This window comes from Cydia strobilella, chromosome 27, assembly GCF_947568885.1.
Source record: "Cydia strobilella chromosome 27, ilCydStro3.1, whole genome shotgun sequence".
NCBI classification, from domain to species: domain Eukaryota; kingdom Metazoa; phylum Arthropoda; class Insecta; order Lepidoptera; family Tortricidae; genus Cydia; species Cydia strobilella.
In genome coordinates, this window is record NC_086067.1 from 8,148,641 (window position 1) to 8,174,347 (window position 25,707).

At 37.2% G+C, this 25,707-nt stretch overlaps 1 protein-coding gene across 1 annotated transcript in view; it reads left to right on the top strand.

The window, feature by feature from the left end:
• The window catches only part of LOC134753618 (multidrug resistance protein homolog 49-like), an 86,438-nt gene that overhangs the window by 21,790 nt on the left and 38,941 nt on the right, over positions 1–25,707 (top strand). The window contains exons 2-5 of the mRNA XM_063689555.1: positions 17,839–18,029; positions 19,071–19,215; positions 23,055–23,155; positions 25,336–25,507. Coding sequence (XP_063545625.1) covers positions 17,839–18,029; positions 19,071–19,215; positions 23,055–23,155; positions 25,336–25,507 — 609 coding nt within the window. The remainder of the gene's footprint in view (positions 1–17,838; positions 18,030–19,070; positions 19,216–23,054; positions 23,156–25,335; positions 25,508–25,707) is intronic.

Below are 25,707 nucleotides of genomic sequence, written 5' to 3' on the forward strand. Positions count from 1 at the left end.
TCATTTTAATTTATCGTCAAAAAAAATTGATTATATACAATTATACAATGTCGATTTTGACTTATTATTAAAAATAGCATCGGTGAATCTATCTATGTATATTTTTTTTAAATAGTTGTAATCGGATGGTGTGGTGAAAAATTCTAAAACCGTTAAAAATGAACTCCCTATTTTTTAATATTTCCCCGCGGTTCATATCAACCCCAGCTTGCGGTAGGTGATGTCAAGTAGTTTTAAGCACAGGCCCAAGGCGAAAGCTGCCTGACGTCAACCGCCGGGTCTTCACCGCGGCCACATTAACTTGCTAATTATATAATTTACTGCAAAACCTGCTGGCTGCTGGATATGCCTAACAGGAAAACCGAAAACGATGTCAACAGATTGTTTCAACTCGAAGTCGCGAGCCTGATTTGCTAAATGTCACTAAGGTACTCGTTTCTAAATAAATAGGATAAATACCGGGTGTTTCCTGTAACAGGAGCATTAAATTAAACTGGAGGCTGTACACCTCAAACTGACCAACATTTGTTCAGCAACTTTTAAAAATAACTTGTGTTTTGATTTTTATTACACTTAGTTTATTTTAAGACGCAATGTATTGCAAAATTTGTTATGTTTAAAGGGTGACAAGCAACGTCAAACACACAGATGGCAGCGTACATTGAAAATAATATTTAGTTAGTATGAAAAAGGTATAATCTAAAAATTTCATAATTTTAAAAAGTTGCTGAACAAATGTTGGTCAGTTTGAGGCGTACAGCCTCCAGTTTAATTTAATGCTCCTAAACACCCGGTACCGGTATAATACCTGTACAGGGAACATCAAAATTAGCGTATCAGACTATGCGTCAAAAGCACAGGGCGGATACGTTATACATCAAAAATTACTTGCGTTTCTATGTGTGAACGGCACGTCTGTACACGCGTCATGCGTCATAGTGTGAGTAGAACGGTCGGCAAACGGCCGTCAATCTGCTGTCGCGGGGCGAGGTAACTCGAGTCGGGGCGGGGCGGTGCGTGGCCGTTCTGTATGATAATAGGTACTATTACTTATTCTGTGTCAAAAGTATTCTCTGATAGCTTATCTAAAAGAAATATATATATATTTAGATATTATAAAACAATTAATAGGGGGTATTACTGCAATGTTATATCGCCAGAGCGCAGCACTAGCGCCTATCGTAAACCATTTATACACTGTGACCTTACCCGGTATAGCTTTAATTGTATTGTCCATAGAAGCAAAGAAAATTATAGAAATGACCTTTTTTTGAAAAACGATTGACCCTTTTGACCAATTTCAGCAAATTGTTGGAGATTAGACAGGAATGTTTACAAAGAAGTGAAGAATGAATCCGAACAACCTTAGCAAGTTAGCAGTAAGTTCGCATGCCGCGCCAGCCCTGAGACAATGCCGCGTTTCACATGATCCTAGGTCATGGCGATTATTATTATATTGTTAACACTAGCGAGGCTTTCTACGGTACGATCATCTAGGAATAATGTGAAATGAAAGGCATGTGAATACTTTCCTTTTTATTATTCAATTCAATTATTTATTTCGAATTATTTTGATCCATATACTTATTGTTACTAGTGTTAGTAAGTAAGTACAACAAAACAATTAATACAACAATCCGTTTATATATTAGAAGCATGCAAATACGTTAGAGCAAACCTAGATGCATACATAAAAAAACCTGTACCCGCGACACAGACAGCCGCAGAATGCCCATGCTAATCGCTCCTACTCAACGACTCGCGAAGGCCCGAAAGTCTCTCAGTGTTATCGGGCCAAAAATATACAACAAAATTCCTAATGACATTAAATTTACAGAAAGCGATTCAATATTTAATAAAAAACTTAAATGTCTACTACTTGACCAAGCATGTTACTCTATTGATGATTTTATGAAAGAGATTATTTAAAATATTATTGTATTGACAACTATTGCACGATGATTATTTAAGAAATTGAAAACTTTGACCAATGTATTTTATCTATCATATTTAATTGTATATAACTGTCGTATTTCAAATGTACCTGTGTGACCTGTAAAATATTTTTTACCAATAAATAAACTGAACTGAACTGAACTGAATAATAATAAATCTATTAATAATTGTAATACTGTGCAATTACAATGGGTAATGGGGTCCATGCCGCAGGCCGACCTGTTGGACGGAGCATTCTTTTTATGATAGGGTTATTTACAGGTTATTTGAATTTTTAATACTTGCAGTGGGCGATTGAAGGACTGATGATGAAAATCGTGACGTGACGTCGTACAAGTTATGAATGAACAGATTACAACTGACCTGAAAGATTAATTGTACTTCTCTGGAAAATTGTTCATTACTAATCACTTAAGTTCATGAATGGCATTCTTCGTAATTGGGACAATAGTAAATGCCGAATAAATGAGGATAAATGGTTTACGAAGGTTGCCTTTGACGTAACGGTCTTTAAAAAGTAATAGTAAATTCAAACCAATCTGGACCAATTAAGTTTAAATTTGGTATTGTTATGTAATATATGTAAGTTTGTAACCCAAAGACGGACATGTAACGTAAACAAATTAATTTTAAACATGGGGCCACTTTTGGGGGGTAAATGAGAAAATTTAAAAATAAAAATATTTTCAAACTATATCGTGTTATATATCAAATGAAAGAGCTCATTGTGAGAATCTCAAATATATTTTTTATTTTATTTTAAGATAAACAATTTAGAAGTTATTCAAGAAAATAGGCAAAAAATGACCATTCCCCCTTTATCTCCGAAACTACTGGGTCTACAATTTAAATAAAAAAATAAAAAATAAAATACACAAAATAGATCTTTACCTATAGATCACAGGAAAACCTATTAGAAATTGCAGTCAAGCGTGAGTCGGACTTAATTACTTAGTTTTTGATCCGACCCCTACGGGTTTTTTAAAGACATTTCACTCACGTTTCACATAAAAAGTACATTGTTTAAATTGTGTAATGTACATTGTTTAAATTGTGGAACCCTTGGATAGCGAGTCCGACTCGCACTTGGCCGGTTTTTTCCTTCCTCATGTCATGTCAGTTGGTTATAGTGATCCTGCCTACTAAGCAGGTGGTCCCGGGTTCGAAACTTCGAATCCCGGTAAGTGCATTTATTTGTGTTTAAAACAAATATTTGTGTTTAAGTTATTGATGTCTTCTATTTATTAAGCGACCCGACCCGGCTTCGCACGGCGGGTTACCCAACAAATTATACAACTTAACCTTCCTCAAGAATCACTCTATTGATAGGTAAAAACCGCATGAAAATCCGTTAAGTAGTTTTTGAAAATAAATATATTTTTCCATTTACAATTTATAATAGTTTTTGAATTTATTGCGAACATACATACAGTTACAGACAGACACGGCGCGGCGGGACACATTGTTTTATAAGATGTACCTTGCTACGCTCAAGATTCTAACTTAGAATCATTCGCTTTCTTGGGACTCAAAATAAACACTCGCAAGAAAAACCAACTTACCTCTCTTGTGATCGATCACACTCGCAGTGTAAACTATTTAGCTAACTAATTGTAGAATCGATGCAAGTAAATCAGAAAAAACAGGGAAGTGAGGTTACCAAGAATAGCGTTCACTTTTACTACGCGTGCCAATCTATTTAATTACGCTTTTTTTCTGAAGTGTATATATAAATTAGACTGTTTCCAAGTATATTTGTCTGATTAATTTTGAACAATTTTCAATTGATAAAGAGTTAAATAGATAGTAATAGAAAGTTATATTCTAGAGATAGAACATATGTTAGTTACCTAGACGAAGCTTTAAGTTTTAAGTATATTTTTGGTTTCGAAAAACGGTCGGTTTAAGCGTAAAGAGACGATTACCAAATTTGAACTTATTATAGTTATCACCGAGCCGCAAGTATAGGTGATGTCGTTGAAAATGAATATTTTAAAGAGAACACATTGAAATAATATCAATTATTATTCCAACTGTCCCCTCTGCTATATTTACGTGATCCACATACATATTTCCTACTACCATGCTTTACAAAATTAAACTCTAAAACGATATCTTAAAGTTGAAAACTGATTAGGAATATTAACATGTTTTCTTGTAGGTATTTCATGGAGGAATTCCCTTGAGCATATTAGTCATACAGTTTGATCAATCTTAGACTTTATTGCTATGGAACAAAGAATATAATTAATCAGTTAAATGTTGCGGTGTTTTTTCTGTTTCGAATGCAAATGATCTCGTGCAAGACCACACACGTGTCGTTGCGGTTTTTTAGCAATCATTTTACGTAAATATTATATTGTTTCCTGTGGTTTTTACGATTGTAAAACTTAAGTTAAAACTAATTTAAAAAACAAATCTCTCATATACAGTGTAATCATGATAAACCGGCACTTCGATAATCCGATACACCTAGTAATCCGGCACTAAAATAGGGGTAAGTATGTATGTATGTATGTATGTATGTATAAACACCTTATTGTACAAATACAAATATGGCACAGGATAGGCAGTATAAAGACGAAAAGAGTGAAAAAAAGAAAGAAAAAGAACCGGCCAAGTGCGAGTCGGACTCAAGCACGAAGGGTTCCGTACCATTATGCAAAAAACGACAAAAACATCACTCTGTTTTTAGTATTTTTGTTATTATAGCGGTAACAGAAATACATCATCTGTGAAAATTTCAATGGTCTAGTTATCACGGTTCATGAGATACAGCCTAGTGACATAGGACAGACGGACAGACAGACAGACAGACGGACAGTGGAGTCTTAATATTTAGTAATAGGGTAACGTCCCGTTTTACCCTTTGTGTACGGAACCCTAAAAAGGGAAAGAAGGCGAAGGAGGTTTGCTAGTTTGTCATGCTACTTCAGTCAATGTCAGTACTTTTTGTACCGAGACTGACTGAAATGACTGACTGACATGTTCGTACGTTTCCGTGAAAATACGATGGAAAATAGAAAAATTACATTAAAAAAACCGGTCAAGTGCGAGTCGGACTCGCGCACGAAGGGTTCCGTACCATTACGCAAAAAACGGCAAAAAAATCACGTTTGTTGTATGGGAGCCCCCCTTACATATTTATTTTATTCTGTTTTTAGTATTTGTTGTTATAGCGGCAACAGAAATACACCATCTGTGAAAATTTCAACTGTCTAGCTATCACGGTTCATGAGATACAGCCTGGTGACAAGTGTCCTTTCAAGATTTGGCTTGGCATCGACTTCAAACGCATCAATTGCGCATATAAAGAAAATAATAATTTGTTTGATACTTTTTGATTTATTTCACTGTTGGCGACAAAATTGGTTTACCAGACTTTATACCACGGACATATAGGTAATAATAAACGGTGATTCGTGAGAATCTTTGTTTTTTTAAGTAAACAGGAAATCTGTTTTTACGAATTCACAAATCACACGGCCACAAAAACTGCGAGTGATTGTATAATTATTAATTAAATCAGTAAGCCGTTAACTATATGCTGACCTCTTCTCCTGTGTATAGCAATGTGGCTCAAATTGTTGAAAATACTTAACTAACTTAGCAGTTTCACTCACGTATTTTTAGGGTTCCGTACCTCAAAAGGAAAAAACGGAACCCTTATAGGATCACTCGTGCGTCTGTCTGTCTGTCTGTCTGTCCGTCTGTCACAGCCTATTTTCTCCGAAACTACTGGACCAATTAAGTTAAAATTTGGTATACATATGTAAGTTTGTGACCCAAAGACGAACATGTAACGTAAACGAATGAATTATAAACACGGGGGCCACTTTTGGAAGGTAAATGAGAAAATTAAAAAATTAAGTTTTTCAAACTATTATCTTGTTATATATCAAATGAAAGAGCTCATTATGAGAATCTCAAATATATTTTTTATAATTTTAGGATAAACAATTTAGAAGTTATTCAAGAAAATAGGCAAAAAATGACCATTCCCCCCCTTTATCACCGAAGTTACTGGGTCTAAAATTTTGAAAAAAATACACAAAATAGATCTTTACCTATAGATTACAGGAAAACCTATTAGAAATTGCAGTCAAGCGTGAGACTTAATTATCTAGTTTTTGATCCGACCCCTACGGGTTTTTTAAGGACAATTCACTCACGTTTCACATAAAAAATACATTGTTTAAATTGACGAATTGATTGATTGATTGTTGTAATGTACGGAACCCTTGGAACGCGAGTCCGACTCGCACTTGGCCGGTTTTACTCACTCGCTCGACATGTTTCGCTAGGCCTAGGCTCTCCGCAACATGTCGCGCGAGTGACTAAAAATACGTGAGTGAAACCGCTAAGTTTGTTAAGTTAATATGTCTCACGATAGTTTAAATTCGATTGTTTAAAATTTTTCACTTTTTCAGTGAACCAGGAGCGGATTAATATTATAATAATCTATTTAGATTTTTTTTTATTAAATTACCATATAAAAACCTCTTTATTTACATAAAACTGTTATTTACATATTGTTTTTAATTTGATATAGTAGTGGACCCTATGGGCGTGGAACCGGTAATGGGACATAAAACCACAAATCCTCTAAAATAAGTAAGTACCTAAAAGTAGTTTATATTATAAACACTGGTAATATTTTACCCTAAAAAGAGTCATAGAGCTGTTTTAGTTTGACTTTTTATAAAATTCGGTTATTTTTTTAAAAATTGGCGCCAATCCAAAAGTATATATTTGTAATTGGTATGATAGACTCGTTATAAATAGCTCTAGCAAGATTCACTAATAGTCAATGTGTAAAAATATCAAATCATTAGTCTTCCCTAGCTCATCTAGCTCCCTGCCGAGGTTTTCCCGAGGGGCTACAGTATGGGGTTCTTCAAAAAAGGAGTGTACAGGTTTTTAAAGGGTCGGCAACGCGTGTGTAATATCTCCGGTGTTGCAGGCGTCCATAGGTCTACGGTAACTGCTTACCATCAGGCGGGCCGTATGCTTGATTGCCACCGACGTGGTATAAAAAAAATGTACAAATTGCAGAACATTCCCAAAAAGCGGAAACGTTCTCGAGAATGTTCTCAGAACATTCCTGCAACATGGAAATTATTGTTTAAACGAGAATATACTTGAAATAAAGTTTAAATAGGCATAACTTAAAACCAAAGAGGATATAATAAGATAGAGCGGTACTGTCATAGTAAATTTTGTAACCACTGAAAATTCACTGCCATCTATCGACATACTTTAAAACTAAAAATTAAGATTTATAAAAATACGTTAAAATGTATTTAAATATGGATAAATGATTTTTTTATTAGCATTAATTATTTTTATATGATTTTGACCCATGTTCTTTAACGGATATGCGTTAAAATTATAAATAACAAACGAAACCATCAACGCCCTCTATACGAGAGTAGGCCAAAACTAGTGGCGCCATCTGATCGAGAATCAAATTTTCGTGATTTTCGAGGCACGTTTTTTCCTTAGACTGTATCCATCTATCTTTGCTTAATGTTATTATGCATATATTATTGTCTATTACAGTTAGCTATTTTGTTGATGTGATAAGTTACCAATAAGTTGCTTTAATTCTCACTGTATTTCAGAGAACATGTCGACTTTCGGACTTCACACTTTACACTAACTTTTTAAACTAAGTTACCGAATTATTTCTTGATGCGTATCTTTAGACTCTTTGATCGTGTCGTGTCAGTCGTGTCATTCGTGTCAAATTGACGCGTTGACTTGTTTCAACGAGTGGGTGATTATGATTAGGTTCTCGTTCTCGAGAACATTCTCAGAAGTTACCGAGAAATTCTCATGTGGAAAGTTTCGCAACTGGAAAGTTCTCGTGAGTGCATTGCTAGTCTTCCCACGAGCTATATAAATATATAAACTTTATCTTTAGTCACTGGTCATCTGAGATCATTACTAACTATTAATTATTAGGCATCAATTCGGTCATTCACTCTTATTAATATAAGAAAAGAGTCGTAAAAAATAGTCTGTTCCTATAAGGCAAAAAAGTGATTATTTATGCGAGGTTTTTAAACGTTTGTAGGTTTCCGTACCCAGAGGGTAAAAAACGGGACCCTATATTACTGACTCCGCTGTCCGTCCGTCCGTCTGACTGTCCGTCTGTCTGATGATTTTTTGTGCGCGAGTCCGACTCTCACTTTGCCGGTTTTTTTTAGTACCTAAGGCGGTTGATCCGTGGTCCATCTTGCACACATGGTTCTAATTTTCTTTTTTATTTACACAAAGGGTACATGCTTACAAACAAAATTTATGCATCGCCAAACTGTAACCAGAACGAAACGATTCTAAACGTCTTAAAATTCTCGTGTTAAATAGGCATGCATAATGCATATATTCTTTTTCTTTTTGGTGTTAAATAAATATTCTATCTTTCTTCTATAACTGAGACATTTTTATGAACCTGGATATTTATCATATTTAGTACGAGCTGCTTAAATGGGAAACCTGGTTAGTTAACCAGGTGTTAACTAACACAAAATTGCCATTTCTTTGAGATTTCAATTATCCAGGTTTCACTGTATTTTAAACTAGAAGAACCGGCCAAGTGCGAGTCGGACTCGCGCACCGAGGGTTCCGTACTTTTTAGTATTTGTTGTTATAGCGGCAACAGAAATATGTACATCATCTGTGTAAATTTCAACTGCCTAGCTATCACGGTTCATGAGATACAGCCTGGTGACAGACAGACGGACAGACGGCCAGACGGATAGACGGACAGACGGACAGTGGAGTCTTAAATAGGGTCCCGTTTTTACCCTTTGGGTGCGGAACCCTAAAAAAGCAGACGGGCCAATGCCAACTGCTCCAAAACTGCCACCATATGGCGTCTGTAGGCATTACGTTTTTGTGGTGTCTAATCTAATCAATAAATCATTACATTACACTTGTGTATTCTCAACTTACCGAGTATCGACCAGTAAAATGCGAGCTTTGATTAATTATTTACCTAATTATGGATGTCGAGACCATTTTAGTCGAATCAGATGATTAAATATTTAGGACCCTATTTAATTTACTGGTAATAAAGTTCCAAAATTGTCATTTCATTGGGCATCGAAATGACCCACTTTTTAGGGTTCCGTACCCAAAGGGTGAAAACGGGACCCTATTACTAAGACTCCGCTGTCCGTCTGTCTGTCTGTCACCAGGCTGTATCTCATGAACCGTGATAGCTAGACAGTTTAAATTATAACAACAAATACTAAAAAGTACGGAACCCTCGGTGCGCGAGTCTGACTCGCACTTGGCCGGTTTTTATTACCAGTTTCTGTGGTTTCGGTTCGGCTATGTAAGCTAGTGACGTAAAGATGAAACGTCGTTTAGTTCGTTGTGACTTGTGATTGTGACGTTCAATTGACTTTTCGAAAAGTTTTGTGGTACACACGGGCGCAAATGTATTTTACTTCTCGTGTGTTGAAACACTCGCTACGCTCAGGATTCTATTTTAGAACCACTCGCTTCGCTCGTGGTTCACCTATAGAATCCTTTCGCTTGCTCGTGTTTCAATTCTACACTCGCGGGTAAAATACAACTTTGCACCCTTGTATAACAAATAACTATTACTTCTCGTGTGTTGAAACACTCGCGGGTAAAATACAACTTTGCACCCTTGTATAACAAATAACTATTCCCGGCTGTTTCAAAAACAAATCAGTTCACATATCTATAAGAAACAACACTTTTAAAACATTGGGGTCTTTACAGAAGGAAGTCACATTTATTTATTTTCCTGATTCAAAAAATTACACAACATTAATTTACAGTTGTAGTGTATAATTTTTTTCCATCGTACTTTCACGGAAACGTACTAACGTGTCTTGATATTTAAGTCAGTCGGTACAAAAAGTAAGTGAGGTTGACTGAAGGAGCATGACAAATACGAACGTTTCCGAGAAAGTACGGTGGAAATAGTTATTTGTGCAACAAGAGAGGAAAGTTGGTTTTTCTTGCGTGTTGATTTTGAGTCCCGAGCAAGCGAAAGTTTCTATACTTAATTGAATCACGAGCGAAGCGAGTGATTCTAAGTTAGAATCTTGAGCGTAGCGAGGGACTCGAAAACACGAGATGTAAAATAACTTTGCTCTCGTGTTGCACATATAATTTATCACAGTAGTGAGAACATATTAAAGGTTAAAAGTATTTCGAATTACACAGAATAATACAGAAACAAAAAAAAAAAACGAATTTGTAATAGAACTATTAAGTGGCAGTTCATGGTCTTTACTAAATTAAAAAGCTACTTTGTTTCACTCCCTGGAGTGAGGAAAGACGCACTTTCGTCACTCCCTGGAGTGAGGAAAGTCGCACTTTCCTCACTCCAGGGAGTGACTTCACTTTCACTTTTGCACTTTCATACTTGTTAGAACGTGACAGGCGACAGGAGATAAAAATGCGACCGTGCTCAGCCCGCAGGCCCCGGCCAAATTAAATATGACATAAGACTCTCGACCAATTAAAAGTCCCATGTTTGTTACATCCAAAGTCAAATCACTTGAGCAATTAAAGTGGACAACACAGCTCATTGGAAGTAACGCTAGGCGTGTGTTCATAATTGAAATGAGTTATAAATGTGTGGCCTGTAATAGGAGCAAAAAATTAAACTGTAGGCTTATACTCCTCAAACTGACCAACATTTGTTCAGCGGATTTAAAAATAATGAAGACTTTAGACTTCGTATTTTTCATACAAAATAAATATTACCTTCAATGTACGCGATTATCATTGTGATTGACGTTGCCTGTCACACCTTAAACATAACAAAATTCGCAATACATTGCGTCTTGGAAAAAACTTTAAAGTGTATTAAAAATCAAAACACAAGTTATTTTTTAAAGTCGCTGAACAAATGTTGGTCGGTATGAGGAGTACAGCCTACAGTTTAATTTTTGCTCCTATTACAGGCCACACATTGTATATAGGTACCGTTTAACTAAGGTGGTTGACTGTTATATAGAACAAAAAATTGACAGTTCCGAACAACTGACAGGCCGATGTCGTCCAGCGGACTGATAGTCAGTGGGCCCCGTTACGGTTTACGGTTCAATTATTAACGTTTGGCCAACACTGATTACAAGTTACAAGCTTTTGAAAAACGGGCCTCAGATCTTGCTTGCACACTTGACATTACATGACCGAAGGTCAAGTGCGTGCCGCAGTTCCATAAAGAAAGTGCGATAGCTGAGACCGTGACAGCGTTGCGTGACTCCAAGGTCGACTGGAAGAGATCCCCGGTTGAGATAAGTTTGATAAAACTTGGCTAAAAAAAGCTAAAGCGTTTTTCTCACATATAATTATGTATATTCATTAACATTGAATGTACCTACCGATTTACACTTTTTTAAGGAACAAGTAATTTCAAGGTGTAAAGTTAGTAACCGCTTATTAATTTATTTTTATGGTAATTTTGATGTAAATTTTTTATAAGCCCGACAAAAGTGTGTTATTAAAATCACTATAAGGTATTTATTTGAAAAGATAAAATTATAAGTAATTAAAGTTGTGTGGGTAGAAATAGAGCGGGTAATGTACTCGTAATATTGTAGACGGCTGAGATTAACCGTTATTATATCGTTCCTCGAAAAAAAAATCGTTCTCTCAACTAACCGGTAAGAAGAGAGAACAAAATTTTAAAGTTCGCGTTCCATCGATTAACCGGTTTATTAAAGAATTAAATAAAATAACGGTTTAGGAACGATATTAAACGATACTTCAATACCGGTTCCGAGCCCTGGGTAGAAATGACTTTTAAATGATGATTTTGAATGACAAATATTTAATAAGTAACGTTCATTTGGATTTTATTTGGTTTGATATTTTACATTTAGTATTTTCCTCGCATTGGTGAAAAATTTTGTGTTTCACTCGTTGGCAAAATTTGTTTAACCTTCGTGCCTTGAAACCCTCGCAACACTCAAGATTCCACTATTCGAAGTATTCGCTACGCTCGTGGTTCATTATTGGATTCTTTCGCTTGCTCGGATATATATTAGCACGAGAGGTTAAACAACAACGTTGGCCCCATGTAAAACAAATAACGATTTACACAATTTATTACATTACATTTGTGCAAATAAATGATTATGATTATGATTATGAAGAAGCGGTGCTCTACTTTCCACACACTAAAAAAGTAAAATCCTCCATATTATGAGTCATTCAATTGTTTTTAAATGTCATTGACCTTTTTATTTGTTTCACAGGATTCAATGCGATGTTTTAAATTATTATGATTTCTTAGTTTCCTTGACGTTCTGAGAAATAATAAAACTAATTGAGTATAATAATTACAGACATTATACTTTACTGTTTAAAACTTTAATTGACACTGGTGATTCCGTTTTATAGTTAATTTATGGCTATAATTTAATATAAAAGGAAGCGTTATATGCAGTGCCGGCCCGAATCCTTGATCAGGGTAGAGCGAAATCGGATTTTGGCGCCCTTCGTTGAATCTATTTACCCAAAAGCAAAACGAACCGTATTTTGGGCCCGCGTCACACTCGCGTCTTTAAAACTTTTTTTTCTCATTTGCCATTTTGGCGCCCCCTTGCCATCCGGCGCCTAGAGCGGCCGCTCCACTCGCTCTACCCTAGATCCGGCCCTGGTTATATGTATTGTTTTTTTACTGAATTCCTATGGCCACCTTCGGTTTCTATAGGAAGACTAATTAAATTAAATCAAGTTATCATTTATTTCAGGCATAATACACCCATGTGTTAGTAACTTACATATCTAATAAAAATAATGTTAGTACAATTACAAAACAAATTAATATGCAAATTAACTATAGGAGCTAACTTAGGACTAGGACACAACGGGATGAGCCTTATAATTTAACACAACACAATAAATTATCATCATTAAGATTATTATTCTTGACTAGGAAATGCGATATAAATGGTGAAATTAATTAAAACTTAAGGCAATGAAACAATTAAAAACACATTAAAAATTTAACTAACTTAGCGGTTTTACTCGCGCGACATGTTTCGGAGAGCCTAGGTCACCATTTAAAAAAAAAACATTAAAAATTCAATCGTTTTTGACTACAAAATGCAAACTAATGCTTTTGTAAACCGACATTATATTGCATGATTAGGACACTCAACACATATAATATAGTAATATTTATGTATACAAACATGTCGGTAATGCTTAGAAAATTAAATGAAGGATTGGAAAGATTGGAGGAAGGATTGGAGAAATGAGGACTTCGGCGTTATAAATAAAGATTTGTATTTGTATTCGTATTTGTTTGTTTAAACTGCTGTGAGACATACTAACATTAAATAATTTCACGGTTTAGACTCACTTGTTTTAGTCACAGCGCGACACGAGTGACTAAAACAAGTGAGTCTAAACCGTGAAATTATTTAACGTATTTGTTTGATTTCACAGTCTGAGCTCTCACCCTCTACCTAACTCTAATACCCTTGTCCTTGGCTAGTTGACATGTTCGCCTTGGAGATGACATGCTGGGAAAGGTCGGCATCTGATACCGACAGACAGACAGACATTCGTGGGAATCATTGTTGGTAGGCTTGTGCGAAAACTCAAATTCATGTTATTATCGTATTATTTATCTAAGGTTAGTGTCACGAGTTCTCGCGAAATATGACATGAGAGTTAACCTCACGCCAATGACACCTTATACAGCGTGTATTTTTAATATTACCTCAAATTTTAACCAGACGTAGGCGTTAGTGCTATGAACCGATATTGCAAGAAAAAACTCGTTAACTATTCTTTTTTTTTCCTTAATAAAATAATTCAGCACGCAATGTATCGCTACTTTGTCTTACTGGCGTGACATCACAACTGTCACAAGTGATAATTAACTTTTAACTGCTGTCAATCAATAATAGCCGACATTGAGTTTGGTATAAGTTTGTATTAAAAATTAAAAATCATTACGATTTACACGTCTGAGGTACCGATTTTCCACATGTCGTCCTTGAACCTCGAGGCAGGCGCCACAACGACGTAACAGTGATTGTCGTACCACCTCCATATCAACTTGCTGGAGATTTTCAATTACATCTGTAATTTTTTCCCGGAGTTGTTCGACAGTCGTTTTAGGTTGGGAATAAACTTCATTTTTTACCGCTCCCCATAGGTAGAAGTCGAGCGGCGTGAGGTCCGGCGAACGAGCTGGCCAACGACGGGGGCCAAACCTTCCAATCCATCGGTCTTGGAAAATCGCGTTTAATGCGTTACGGACGCGAACTGAAGAGTGTGCAGGAGCACCATCCAATTGTAACCACGTCTGCATACGTTCAGCTTCCGGCAATGCGTTAACATAATCTGCTAAAGTGCCATTAATCAGCTCGAGAAATCTATCGCCGTTAAGGTTTCCGTCAATGAAAACTGGTCCGATAACGCGATCTCCGTGGATTGCCGCCCATACATTCACTGACCAGCGGTACTGATGGCCTGTTTCTTTTGATACGTGGGGGTTTACTCGGGCCCAATAATGGCTATTCCGCTGATTCCATACACCGTTCCTTGTAAATGTACTTTCGTCAGTCCAGATAATCCGCGACAAAAATTCGCGGTTATTTTCATGCTGTCTGAGTAGCCAGTCACAAAACGCTACACGAGGCGGTAAGTCCCTTGGTAATAATGCGTGAACTTTTAAAAATTTGTAGGGATGTTGCAAGTCTTTTTTAAGAATTTTGTGAACCGTACTGTGGTTCATAGCAAATCGCCGCCCTGCTGCTCTCGTGCTAGTTTCGGGGTTCGCAGCAAAATGTTGCAATATCCTTTCTTCTCTCTGAACAGGAACATGTCTAACATTTTCTGGTACTATGACTCTTCCTGTAATAGGAACATCATCACGAACTCGCTGTAACGCACGAATAATAACGCGGGAGTCCTGCGGTACCCTATGATTTGGAAATCGCTGCCTGTATAAAGCTATGGCTTGCCGCCCACTTCGTCCAGTTTCGCCATAAATTAAAATCATTTCGGCTAGTTCCTGAGAACTAAATTATTGATGGTCTTGGCATTGTGAGCGGAAGTTATCGACACCTATTTACGAGACAATCTACGTCAAAACAAATTATTTTCTTTTTTGTAATTTTATCTTACCAGCCAGAAAACAGTAATGCATAGTCTGCCTGAGTGTGGAAATTAGTTATCATTAGGTTGGTAGTTTGTATTAATACCTTAAAATTAATTTTGAATGAAATGAATACTCTTTGAACAAACTTTTTATTCAAGTAAGTAGATATTTCTGTGGTAGAGGTATCGGGTTGAAGTGTGTCATTGACGTTATCTTGTCAACCGATTGTTGATTATTTACTATCTTCTTTACAGTGCTTAGTAATTTAAAAAAATGCTAATTTAATAGTAGAATCATTGGTTTCATAACAATTTCAGAAGAATTCAAAAAATGTTGTAGTATGATGTGAAACTTTTGTGATTTCTTCGTTGCAAGACAATTGTTTTGTAATAAAATGGTAAGTATTGTTTTCTAATAAGAATTTTTTGCCTTTAATTTGGTGGTTTAAACACAATAATGATTTGGTTTTGGCTGCCAAGTAGTCTCATGTAGGAAATACGTAACAATAATAACTAAACAATACTAGACCCTTTTCTTCCACGTGTCAAATAAGTGTACGCAATACATTGCTGCTCGATAAATTTTCAAAAATTCATTACGCTTTAGTGGTAAAGGCTAACTCAAAATTACTTTGCAATATCGGTTTATAGTACTAAAACCTACGTTTGGTTACGGTTTGAGGTAATATTAAAAATACACGCTGTATATATATATCATTGCAATATTTATTTGGTTATCTGATTAGTTAGCCAAAAAAAAATCTTATAATACGAATATTGTAGTAACTATATAGTAATAGATTTTAAGTATTAAGACATAATGAAATGAAATGAATGAATGAAATGAATATTCTTTAATTCAGACCATGTCCATATACAATTGAATTACATGTAAAATTAATATTAAATTATATAATCCATACTAATATTATAAATGCGAAAGTCTGTCTGTCTATCTGTCTGTCTGTCTGTGTGTTACCTCTTCACGCTTAAACCGCTGAACCGATTTAGTTGAAATTTGGTATACTTACAGATAGTTTGAGTCCCAGGGAAGAACATAGGATAGTTTTATCCCAAAAAAATCCGTTAAAAGTGATAAGGAACGTGTAGAATTGTATGGGGAATCAATAACCTCTGAACCGATTTAGATGAAATCTAAATCTGACAATACCTAACTGGTTATTGGTTTGTTGCTTATCTATCGCATTAGCCAAAACCTGTAATGATAGATTTAAGTTTTAATTACTAAATAAAAAATAAAAATAAAAATTTCTTATCCAGTCTACATGCCAAAACATCAATCAAATCAACAATTTTCTCTTGTTTTTACATTAAAATATACGTAATACTTAATAGTGTGACTATCTCTAACTTAATTCGATTCGTTTAAATATTTCCACGCGTGTTCATAATCATTTCGTTATACGCTGTTAACTGAAGCATTTAAATTCTTCACTTCTTGCGTTTATTAAATAAATATATTATTAAAATACTCTAAACGCCGGTGTAAATAAATGTATGGATCTCCTTCACGATCGTCGTGGTGATTAGTGCGCATCATGTACGACATTCACTTCGTTTCACATGCACCAACGTGTCAAAACCATTTCAAATGGATAATAAATAGTTAAATCTTATAGCGGTAAGAGCGTGCGGGCTCGGAACCGGTATTTTTTAAAAACCCCGAAATAGCCCAATATTTTGATTTTTTTAATGCTCATTACGTAGGACTGAATCATGTATTTAGAAAACAATTTTTCATTATTAAAACGTCCCATTAAAAATGAAATTATAAACAAAAGAACGAAAAAGAACGTAATAATACCGGTATTTTTGTATGGAGCAAATACCGGTTTCCGACCCCTGCGTGCGACTGAGTACCAATGAGTTTTTCGGAACTTATGTACGAAATATCATTTGATATTTACGAGTCGCTTTTCGGTGAAGGAATACCGGACTAATCCTAACAAAGCCTAGTTCCCCCTCTGGGTTGGAAGGTCAGATGGCAGTCGCTTTCGTAAAAACTAGTGCCTACGTCAATTGTTAGGATTAGTTGTCAAGCGGACCCCAGGCTCCCATGGGCCGTGGCAAAATGCCGGGATAACGCGAGGAAGATGATGAATAAATTGTATGTCACTAACCTTATTTCATTCTAAGTTTTGTTGTATTTACTAACACTATATGGATCAAAATGATTCGAATCAAATAAATAATTGAATTGAATTGAATTGATAAATAGTTAAATCTCTATCGGGCTCTTATGGAAGTGTTTTATGCTTTGATTGTCAAATCGGAATACGTGATTTTTTCAAATGAATAAATTTTTGACTTATTTTTTTAAATAACTAATTAGAATAATAATTATTATTATTCAATTAAAAGTAAAACTAAAAGTAACTAAGAATAACAAATTATAAATAAAAAAAAATTAAAAAAACAAAACTACTCTTAATTAAAAAACATCTAAAAAAGGTCCCCGCGGCATTGTGCCAAAGATGCTGGCAGCATTCCCTAGAATACATTTTGTTTTGCTTTGTTTCCTACTTAAACTGCATGGCCTGTTATCAGTAATTGCTTCCACGGGACAGGCTTTGCTTAGTGTGCAAACATAACCAGTTGTTTTTAATACTTTAAGTTAAATAAAAATTTCATTTCATTTCAATTATTTTTTGCGTAGCTTCACTCTAATCTTTAATGGATCAGGTCAGGTCATGGTCAGGATTTACATTACCTTATTTTAAAATCCGTTTTTATTTGTTTCAGTGGCGCTACGCAACACCTTTAGAGCGCCTCGCCACATGCCTCGGCGTGCTGGCGTCATGGCTATGCTCATGCGGCCTCGTGCTAGCCGTGCTAATATACGGAGAGCTCACAGCACTATTCGTAGCGAGACACAAGGCAGCGAGGGCCTCGTCACCAGCGGTGCTGCATTTATTCCATGGAGGGAGAGAAGTGTAAGTACAATACACTCACAAACAGACACACGCCACATGCCTCGGCGTGCTGGCGTCATGCCTATGCTCATGCGGCCTCGTGCTAGCCGTGCTAATATATGGAGAGCTCACAGCACTGTTCGTAGCGAGACACAAGGCAGCGAGGGCCTCGTCACCAGCGGTGCTGCATTTATTCCATGGAGGGAGAGAAGTGTAAGTACAATACACTCACAAACAGACACACGCCACATGCCTCGGCGTGCTGGCGTCATGCCTATGCTCATGCGGCCTCGTGCTAGCCGTGCTAATATATGGAGAGCTCACAGCACTGTTCGTAGCGAGACACAAGGCAGCGAGGGCCTCGTCACCAGCGGTGCTGCATTTATTCCATGGAGGGAGAGAAGTGTAAGTACAGTAGACTCACAAACTGAGACACATATAGACGAAGAGCCAGGGAATCACTGCTCGGAGCTGAATCTGAGGGACGCGACAGCCAGGGCTGTCAATACCGCTGCCTACTGGACATCCATCGTATGAAAAGGAACCTCGACACGAAAAGAAGAAGAGCCAGGAAATTACAGAAATAAGCAGATGGACAGCAAGAAAGACAGATACAGTGCAAAAGTTGCTAGTCAGACGAAGGTAACTCTGACTTTGCAATAACAAAAGGTGCATATATAGTCATATCTTCATAGGATTTGACGCTCATGGCGGCATCAACATTATCGCTTGACAAGTCAGTGCAGTTATAACTACTGGCTTTCGGTCTGTAATTCTCTCTAAAGACACATTTTATCACGTAGATAAAGCCTTCCTTGATACGATCTTCACGAGAAATTCTTTTCAAGGTTGAGAAATGCGACCTGTAGGGGAGAACAGACGGACATACGAAATCCTGCCTAATGAGCCTATATAAATGGAATTTAATAATGTGTTAATTGAATAATTTAATTCTTATATTTTATTAAATTTTAATGTTATATACGAACTAAATAATGCTTGACATGTAATATTTAAAAATATTATGAATAAATGTCTGTCTAATCTTGAATTTCCTTCCAGACCGGACGGCAACCGCTCTCTTCACATGGACGCTCTAATAGAAGATTCCATAGCGTTCGCGCTGGCCAGTGCGGCCATCATGGCTTGCCAGCTGCTGGCTGCCGCCGCCGCCGTCACGCTGGCCAACTGGGCTGCTGCTAGAATGGTCAGTACACGAACAACCGCTCTCTATAGCGTGCTACATCTGTCTCACTCCAAAGGACGGTGGTAGAAGGTTCCATAGCGTTCGCGCTGGCCCGCGTCGCCATCATGGCTTGCCAGCTGCTGGCTGCCGCCGCCGCCGTCACGCTGGCCAACTGGGCTGCTGCTAGAATGGTCAGTACACGAACAATCGCTCTCTAGGGTGCTACATCTGTCTCACTCTAAAGGACGGTGGTAGAAGGTTCCATAGCGTTCGCGCTGGCCAGCGTCGCCATCATGGCTTGCCAGCTGCTGGCTGCCGCCGCCGTCACGCTGGCCAACTGGGCTGCTGCTAGAATGGTCAGTACACGAACAACCGCTCTCTAGCGTGCTACATCTGTCTCACTCCAAAGGACGGTGGTAGAAGGTTCCATAGCGTTCGCGCTGGCCCGCGTCGCCATCATGGCTTGCCAGCTGCTGGCTGCCGCCGCCGCCGTCACGCTGGCCAACTGGGCTGCTGCTAGAATGGTCAGTACACGAACAATCGCTCTCTAGGGTGCTACATCTGTCTCACTCTAAAGGACGGTGGTAGAAGGTTCCATAGCGTTCGCGCTGGCCAGCGTCGCCATCATGGCTTGCCAGCTGCTGGCTGCCGCCGCCGTCACGCTGGCCAACTGGGCTGCTGCTAGAATGGTCAGTACACGAACAACCGCTCTCTAGCGTGCTACATCTGTCTCACTCCAAAGGACGGTGGTAGAAGGTTCCATAGCGTTCGCGCTGGCCAGCGTCGCCATCAGGGCTTGCCAGCTGCTGGCTGCCGCCGCCGTCACGCTGGCCAACTGGGTAATCAGTGTCATTGGTTAATATAAATAATTATCTTCTGTGTAGTCAGTGTTCATAACCATAGTTATGGGTTAACTTGGCAATATGCGTGGCAATAATTAAGTATGCCAGGTAAAGGTTTAAACAGCTTAACTACGTCCAGCAGGCCTAACTTGGTGGCAGATATCACGCGGATAAGGTAACTAATTATTGTTTACCTCTGTCTTTATGTATTATGTGTGTATCCTTGTAAATGTATTTCGAGGTTGTGCAATAAAGAGGATTTGTATTTTTATTTATGATGCTTTCTTCCCAAGTTCCCACTAGGGCTCCCGGTATCCGTGTTACACGCCGAAACGTATACCCGTGTTCTTAAGCCCGGCGGTACTAAGAACCCGGTTTACACGGAACCGCCGGGATTCGAAAACGTTTCGAAGGAACGTTCCCAAGAAACGTATCTCAGACACGTATCTCCGTTTACACGGGTACTTAAGACCGTTCCGAACGGGTCTGAATACTCCGAACCAGTTTGAGCCAATGTACAATGGTAACAAGGTCCACTTTCCACTATTATTATGTTGACTTCAGATGAATTCGTTTGTCGTACGATTTTTAAAGTAAAACTTTTTTTCTATCGCCCCAATTTATTAAGTTAACATTAAAACCGCGATTTTAATACCGTAATTCGAATTAATTTCCGAATTTTTTTAGTTAAATGCCTACAATCCGAAAAAAGTTTCACTTGCATCGTGGTTTCATAAAACCGCACAATTACATTTTTTTTAAATTGTTTTTAACCGTATTGATAAAACATAGGTACTGAGCCATCTTCCTATGTTTAATAGTAGGTATATAATTTTTATTTTAAACTATTTATATCATTTAATAAAACCGATTGCTTCTAAGCTAATTACATGAATTTGATATCGATCATAGTTTTTTTTAATAATTACATTATGGTATTGTATTTTTTCATTAATAATAGGTGTGCAGACAGAATACAATATTCATTAAAAATAACAGTTTAATTATTTCGTGGTTACTTTTATCTCAGGTGTATTACTGCTTTGCGAAAACAACAAACCTGCCAACGGCGCAAAAAAAGTTAGGTGCACAAAAGCGGGATTATCGAGTAATCATGCTCAAATGAAAAGCAGAATTTTACCCAAGAACCATAAAACCCATACTACCTTGGATAACTTGCGATAATATTGCTAATTACATTAAGATAGATCTTTAAATTGGTAATCATTCATAATTCACTTTGGTCACTTTCTCACTAGCGTTCAGGTAATAAACTTAAATGGTCCATCCATCCATTGTTTTCCAATATCCTTTTGTTTGTCATCGTCGAAAACATGTAGGTTCCCAAACTATCATCACAAGTGTCACCGCGAATTATAAGCTTTATGTCGTTGTAATAAGGTTAAAACATCTGCACAAGAAAATGTTTTCCATTGTTTTGTAGCCGCGCCGCACTAAAAAGCGTTTTATTATGGTAAGAGGTACCTAGAGCAAAAACAATTAGAATTTATTGAGAAGGTGCAATTTTATCAAGTTGATTTAAAATGTTTATTAATAACTAGCGACCTTCGCTTGGAGAGTCAAGCATAATAAAATACATTCTGCAACAAGTATTCACATCGGAAGCCCAATAATACTAAGACTTCCATCCACCTGTCTGTCACCACTCACTAGGCTGTATCTCATGAACCGTGATAGCTAGACAGTTAAAATTTTTACACATGTATTTCTGTTGCCGCTATAACAACTAAAATTTAAAATTAAATTTTGTACGGAACCTTCGGTGGGCGAGTCCGACTCGCACTTGTCCGGTTTTTTTAGAAGTTAATAATGGGTTAATTATTCTTAAAATATAGACAGACAGCCATCGCGCACTTTTTTGTAGACTTTTTTCCACCATACATTGTGTCGTTATATCTCAAATAGATTGGGCAGCGTTTCCGATTAAGTCCTGGCCAGCGTGATTTTTTCTAACTTCATTAGTAAACATCGTCATATTTCTACCAATTTAAACAAAACCTTAACAAAATATACACATAAACATTCCCAAAGAAAAACTTCATTCATAGGTGAGGTCTGGTTATCGCGAACATACAGACAGACATACGGACGCGGCGGGGGACTTTGTTTTATAAGGTGTACCTACACTACATTATATGACAAGAAATATAATTTCATATCATGTTCTCAAATTAAACTAAAAATAAAGAAGCAAGTTAAAAATTAACTTTTTTATAAATACTTACCTAATGCCAATTTCGAACATTAGTTTGACTTCCTGCCTACATACTGAACTCGATGGTTCTAATTTTTTTTTTAAATAGGTACTAGCAGGTTTTTGTTTTATTTTATTGCTAACCCGCAACGTAAAAAAAAGTAGCTATTTAAAGTGCTATATAAAATACTACTTTGATAAGAAGCGTGAATACTCGTAATACCTATTGCAAGCAAAAACTACCTGCTCAAGAAAGGGTTTTCTAAACCGTTTATTTAATTTCGACTCTACGACCTCACGGAATAAGGTTAAATATGACAGAAACTCGTCATGAATCTTTTGTCTATTCATTTGTAGCTGGCGTTCGTTCCTTCGCTACTATCGTCAAGGACGTGTCCCGGAGCCACGGATAAATAAGATACGTATCTTCGAATACCCGTTTATCCGTGTACACGGGTCTTAACTACACGTTTCTTAATTAAACGTGCGGAACGGGCCAGAAAACCGTTTACGTATTATTCGGAGACGGGTATTCGAAACGTGTAAACGAAACACGGATTCGACCGCGAGCCCTAGTTCCCACGCACTGCTTATGCGTCGTGTAAACGAAAACTGTGCCAACTCAAAAGTTAATCACGTAAAATAAGTTTTAAATTTACCTCCGACGTTCGCCATCGGCCATCTTGTGGTTTAAATCGGAAACTTAAGCTTGCTTGACATTACCACATCGCGTCAATCATGCGTCAATAAACAGCTCCTGCACTCGTATATATTTTTTCTGACCACACCACGCTATCATGCAGGTGTCGCGGCTACGCTACCGGTTGCTGCGCTCCGTACTTCGCCAAGAGATGGCCTTCTTCGACACCAACACTACGCTCAACTTCGCCTCTGCGCTAACAGAGTAAGTGCTTAATATATTGTCTTCGATGTTACCGCTATAGTTACTCATGAACTTAAACTAAGTATGTATGTATGTAAACACTTTATTGCACATAAGACAGGTTAAGATACAATTAAACAGAAAGTATACAATGTACAAAAGCGAACTTATCCCTGTAAGGGATCTCTTCCAGTCAACCTGAAAATGAAATATATAAATGGATTATATTTATAGACTGAAGTCAACCTTTGACCACGAACGTTGCAAAGGGCTCGAAACTTCAGGATGAGTTTTAAATTCGCGATAAAATCCGTAAACGGCCAAAATGCCACGGGCCCGAAAGGGCCGCAATATTTGAAAGAAAGTGGCCACGAAATGGCGATCTCACAGTTGGTGTACTTAGATTACTTTAAATTTTTAAACATAAAACCGACTCATTACAATAATTGGTTTATTAGGATGTGTTCCCATATATTTAGCTACTGTGGCCATCACTATACTTATAACTATTTGATCCTGACTACATAAGTGTCCTTGAAACCTTTATAATTTTTATGTCATGACATAAAAATGACATGTCAACTGACTATCAGTCCGCCGGACGATATCGGCCTGTCAGTTGTTCGGAACCGTCAAATTTTTGTTCTAACCAACAGGCCGATATCGTCCGGGGGACTGATAGTCAGTGGGCCCCTTTAAAGCAATGGTGATCCATTATTAAATATTGCTGCAAAAGGAAATAGAATATGCATCAACCGGATAATTATCGACAATTGTAATAAACGGTATTCAAACAGAAATAATTGGTTAACGAGACTTCAAGACCATCTTGCAACTATTATTTTATATATAAAAAATAATGAATGGTTTGAGACGTTTGTGCCTTATTTCATTCAGGAAAACCAAGATCATTGGTAATTATACCTACTTAATTATGTCTTGAATTTGTGGACTGTTGTTGTCGTTCTGGACTATATTAGTCGGGTGGTAATACTGACTAACCAAATTAATAAAATTGTCGCACTTTTATAAGATGCAGTTGAAAAACTGGTGACAATGCAATACCTATTATGATGATATCCATACTAATATTATAAATGCGAAAGTCTGTCTGTCTGTCTGTGTGTTCCCTCTTCACGCTTAAACCGCTGAATCGATTTAGATGAAATTTGGCATAGAGATAGGTTGAGTCCCTGAGAAGGACATAGGATAGTTTTTATCCCGAAAATCATCCCTTAAGAAAGTAAAAAGCGGGGTGGAATTGAGATAATTAATGAAGTGTCTGCTAATTTGTGTGCATAATATGCTCAAATTGAATAATTGCTATAAGACTTTCTCCAGGCGCTATTCTTACTCTTGCTGGGGTTACTAAGTCCACGCAGACGAAGTCGCGGCCAAAAGCTAGTAATTAATAATGGAACCGAAGATGACACCAACTTGGTGATAAAACAACGTAAACTTGAGTTTAAGTTTATTAAAATCTCTCGATGTGAAGTGTAGACTGATGAAAGAAAAGTCTCCGACAAAAGCTTATGGATTATAATTGCACAGATATTAAAACAAAAGTGTCACTTCTGTAGACGATAGCTAAAACCTTGCGTGCATATTAGTAATGTTTTTTTTCACATCGGTAAATAGAATACCTAGTACGAGTTAGTTAGTTTACAGCCCTGTATTAACAATAGGTACTTAATACCTATTGATAATGTAATTTTTATTCTTTATGAAGCAGAAACGCCTGCGAGCGTTACTCCAAATTTTTAAATTAAAGGAAAAACCCACCACCTCCACCATTTCCTCCGGCATTTTTTAATGTAATTTTTGACAAAAACTTATTAAACCTAACACACACACACACACACACACACACACACACACACACACACACACACACACACACACACGCGCGCGCGCGCGCGCATGCACAAGCACAAGCATGTTAAATAGAAATTCATGGTAATATTATATAATATGTATTAAATTAAACTTAGTTTCTAATCTAAAGTACCTAATGTACCTATCTTACCTTATAATAAGTATAAGCTTAAGATTTAAGATAATTTAATTTAAGATAATTTTGGTAAACCTTGGAAGAGCGGAGCCTTCTGGCACAAGTATATTTTTAGTTAAAAGAAGGTTCTTGTTTTGATTCTAGTTAAAACCTGTTGTGTACCCAATAAATCATTTTTCATTTTTTTCAGGGACATGGATAAGTTCCGAGGCGGCGTGGGCGAGCACGTGGTGATGACGTCATATCTTGCCGGCTCTGTCGTCGCGGCAGCTTCTCTTTCCCTCTACTACGGCTGGCAGCTCACTCTGGTCGGCCTGGCCGTAGTTCCTATAGCTATTCTAGTCGCCGCTACCGTTGCTAAGGTAATTTGCACCGTGAGGTCAAAGAAGTTACGTGCTTAATTTGCAGTGCCCTTACAGGGTTCATAGCTTGATCACCATTTTAATATAAGACCTTATTGTACCTATGAAAGCAATAAATTACTTATTACTGACGTAGAGTTGACTATGTCATATCTAGCTGTCTCTGTAGTGGCAGCTCCTCTCTCCCTCTACTACGACTG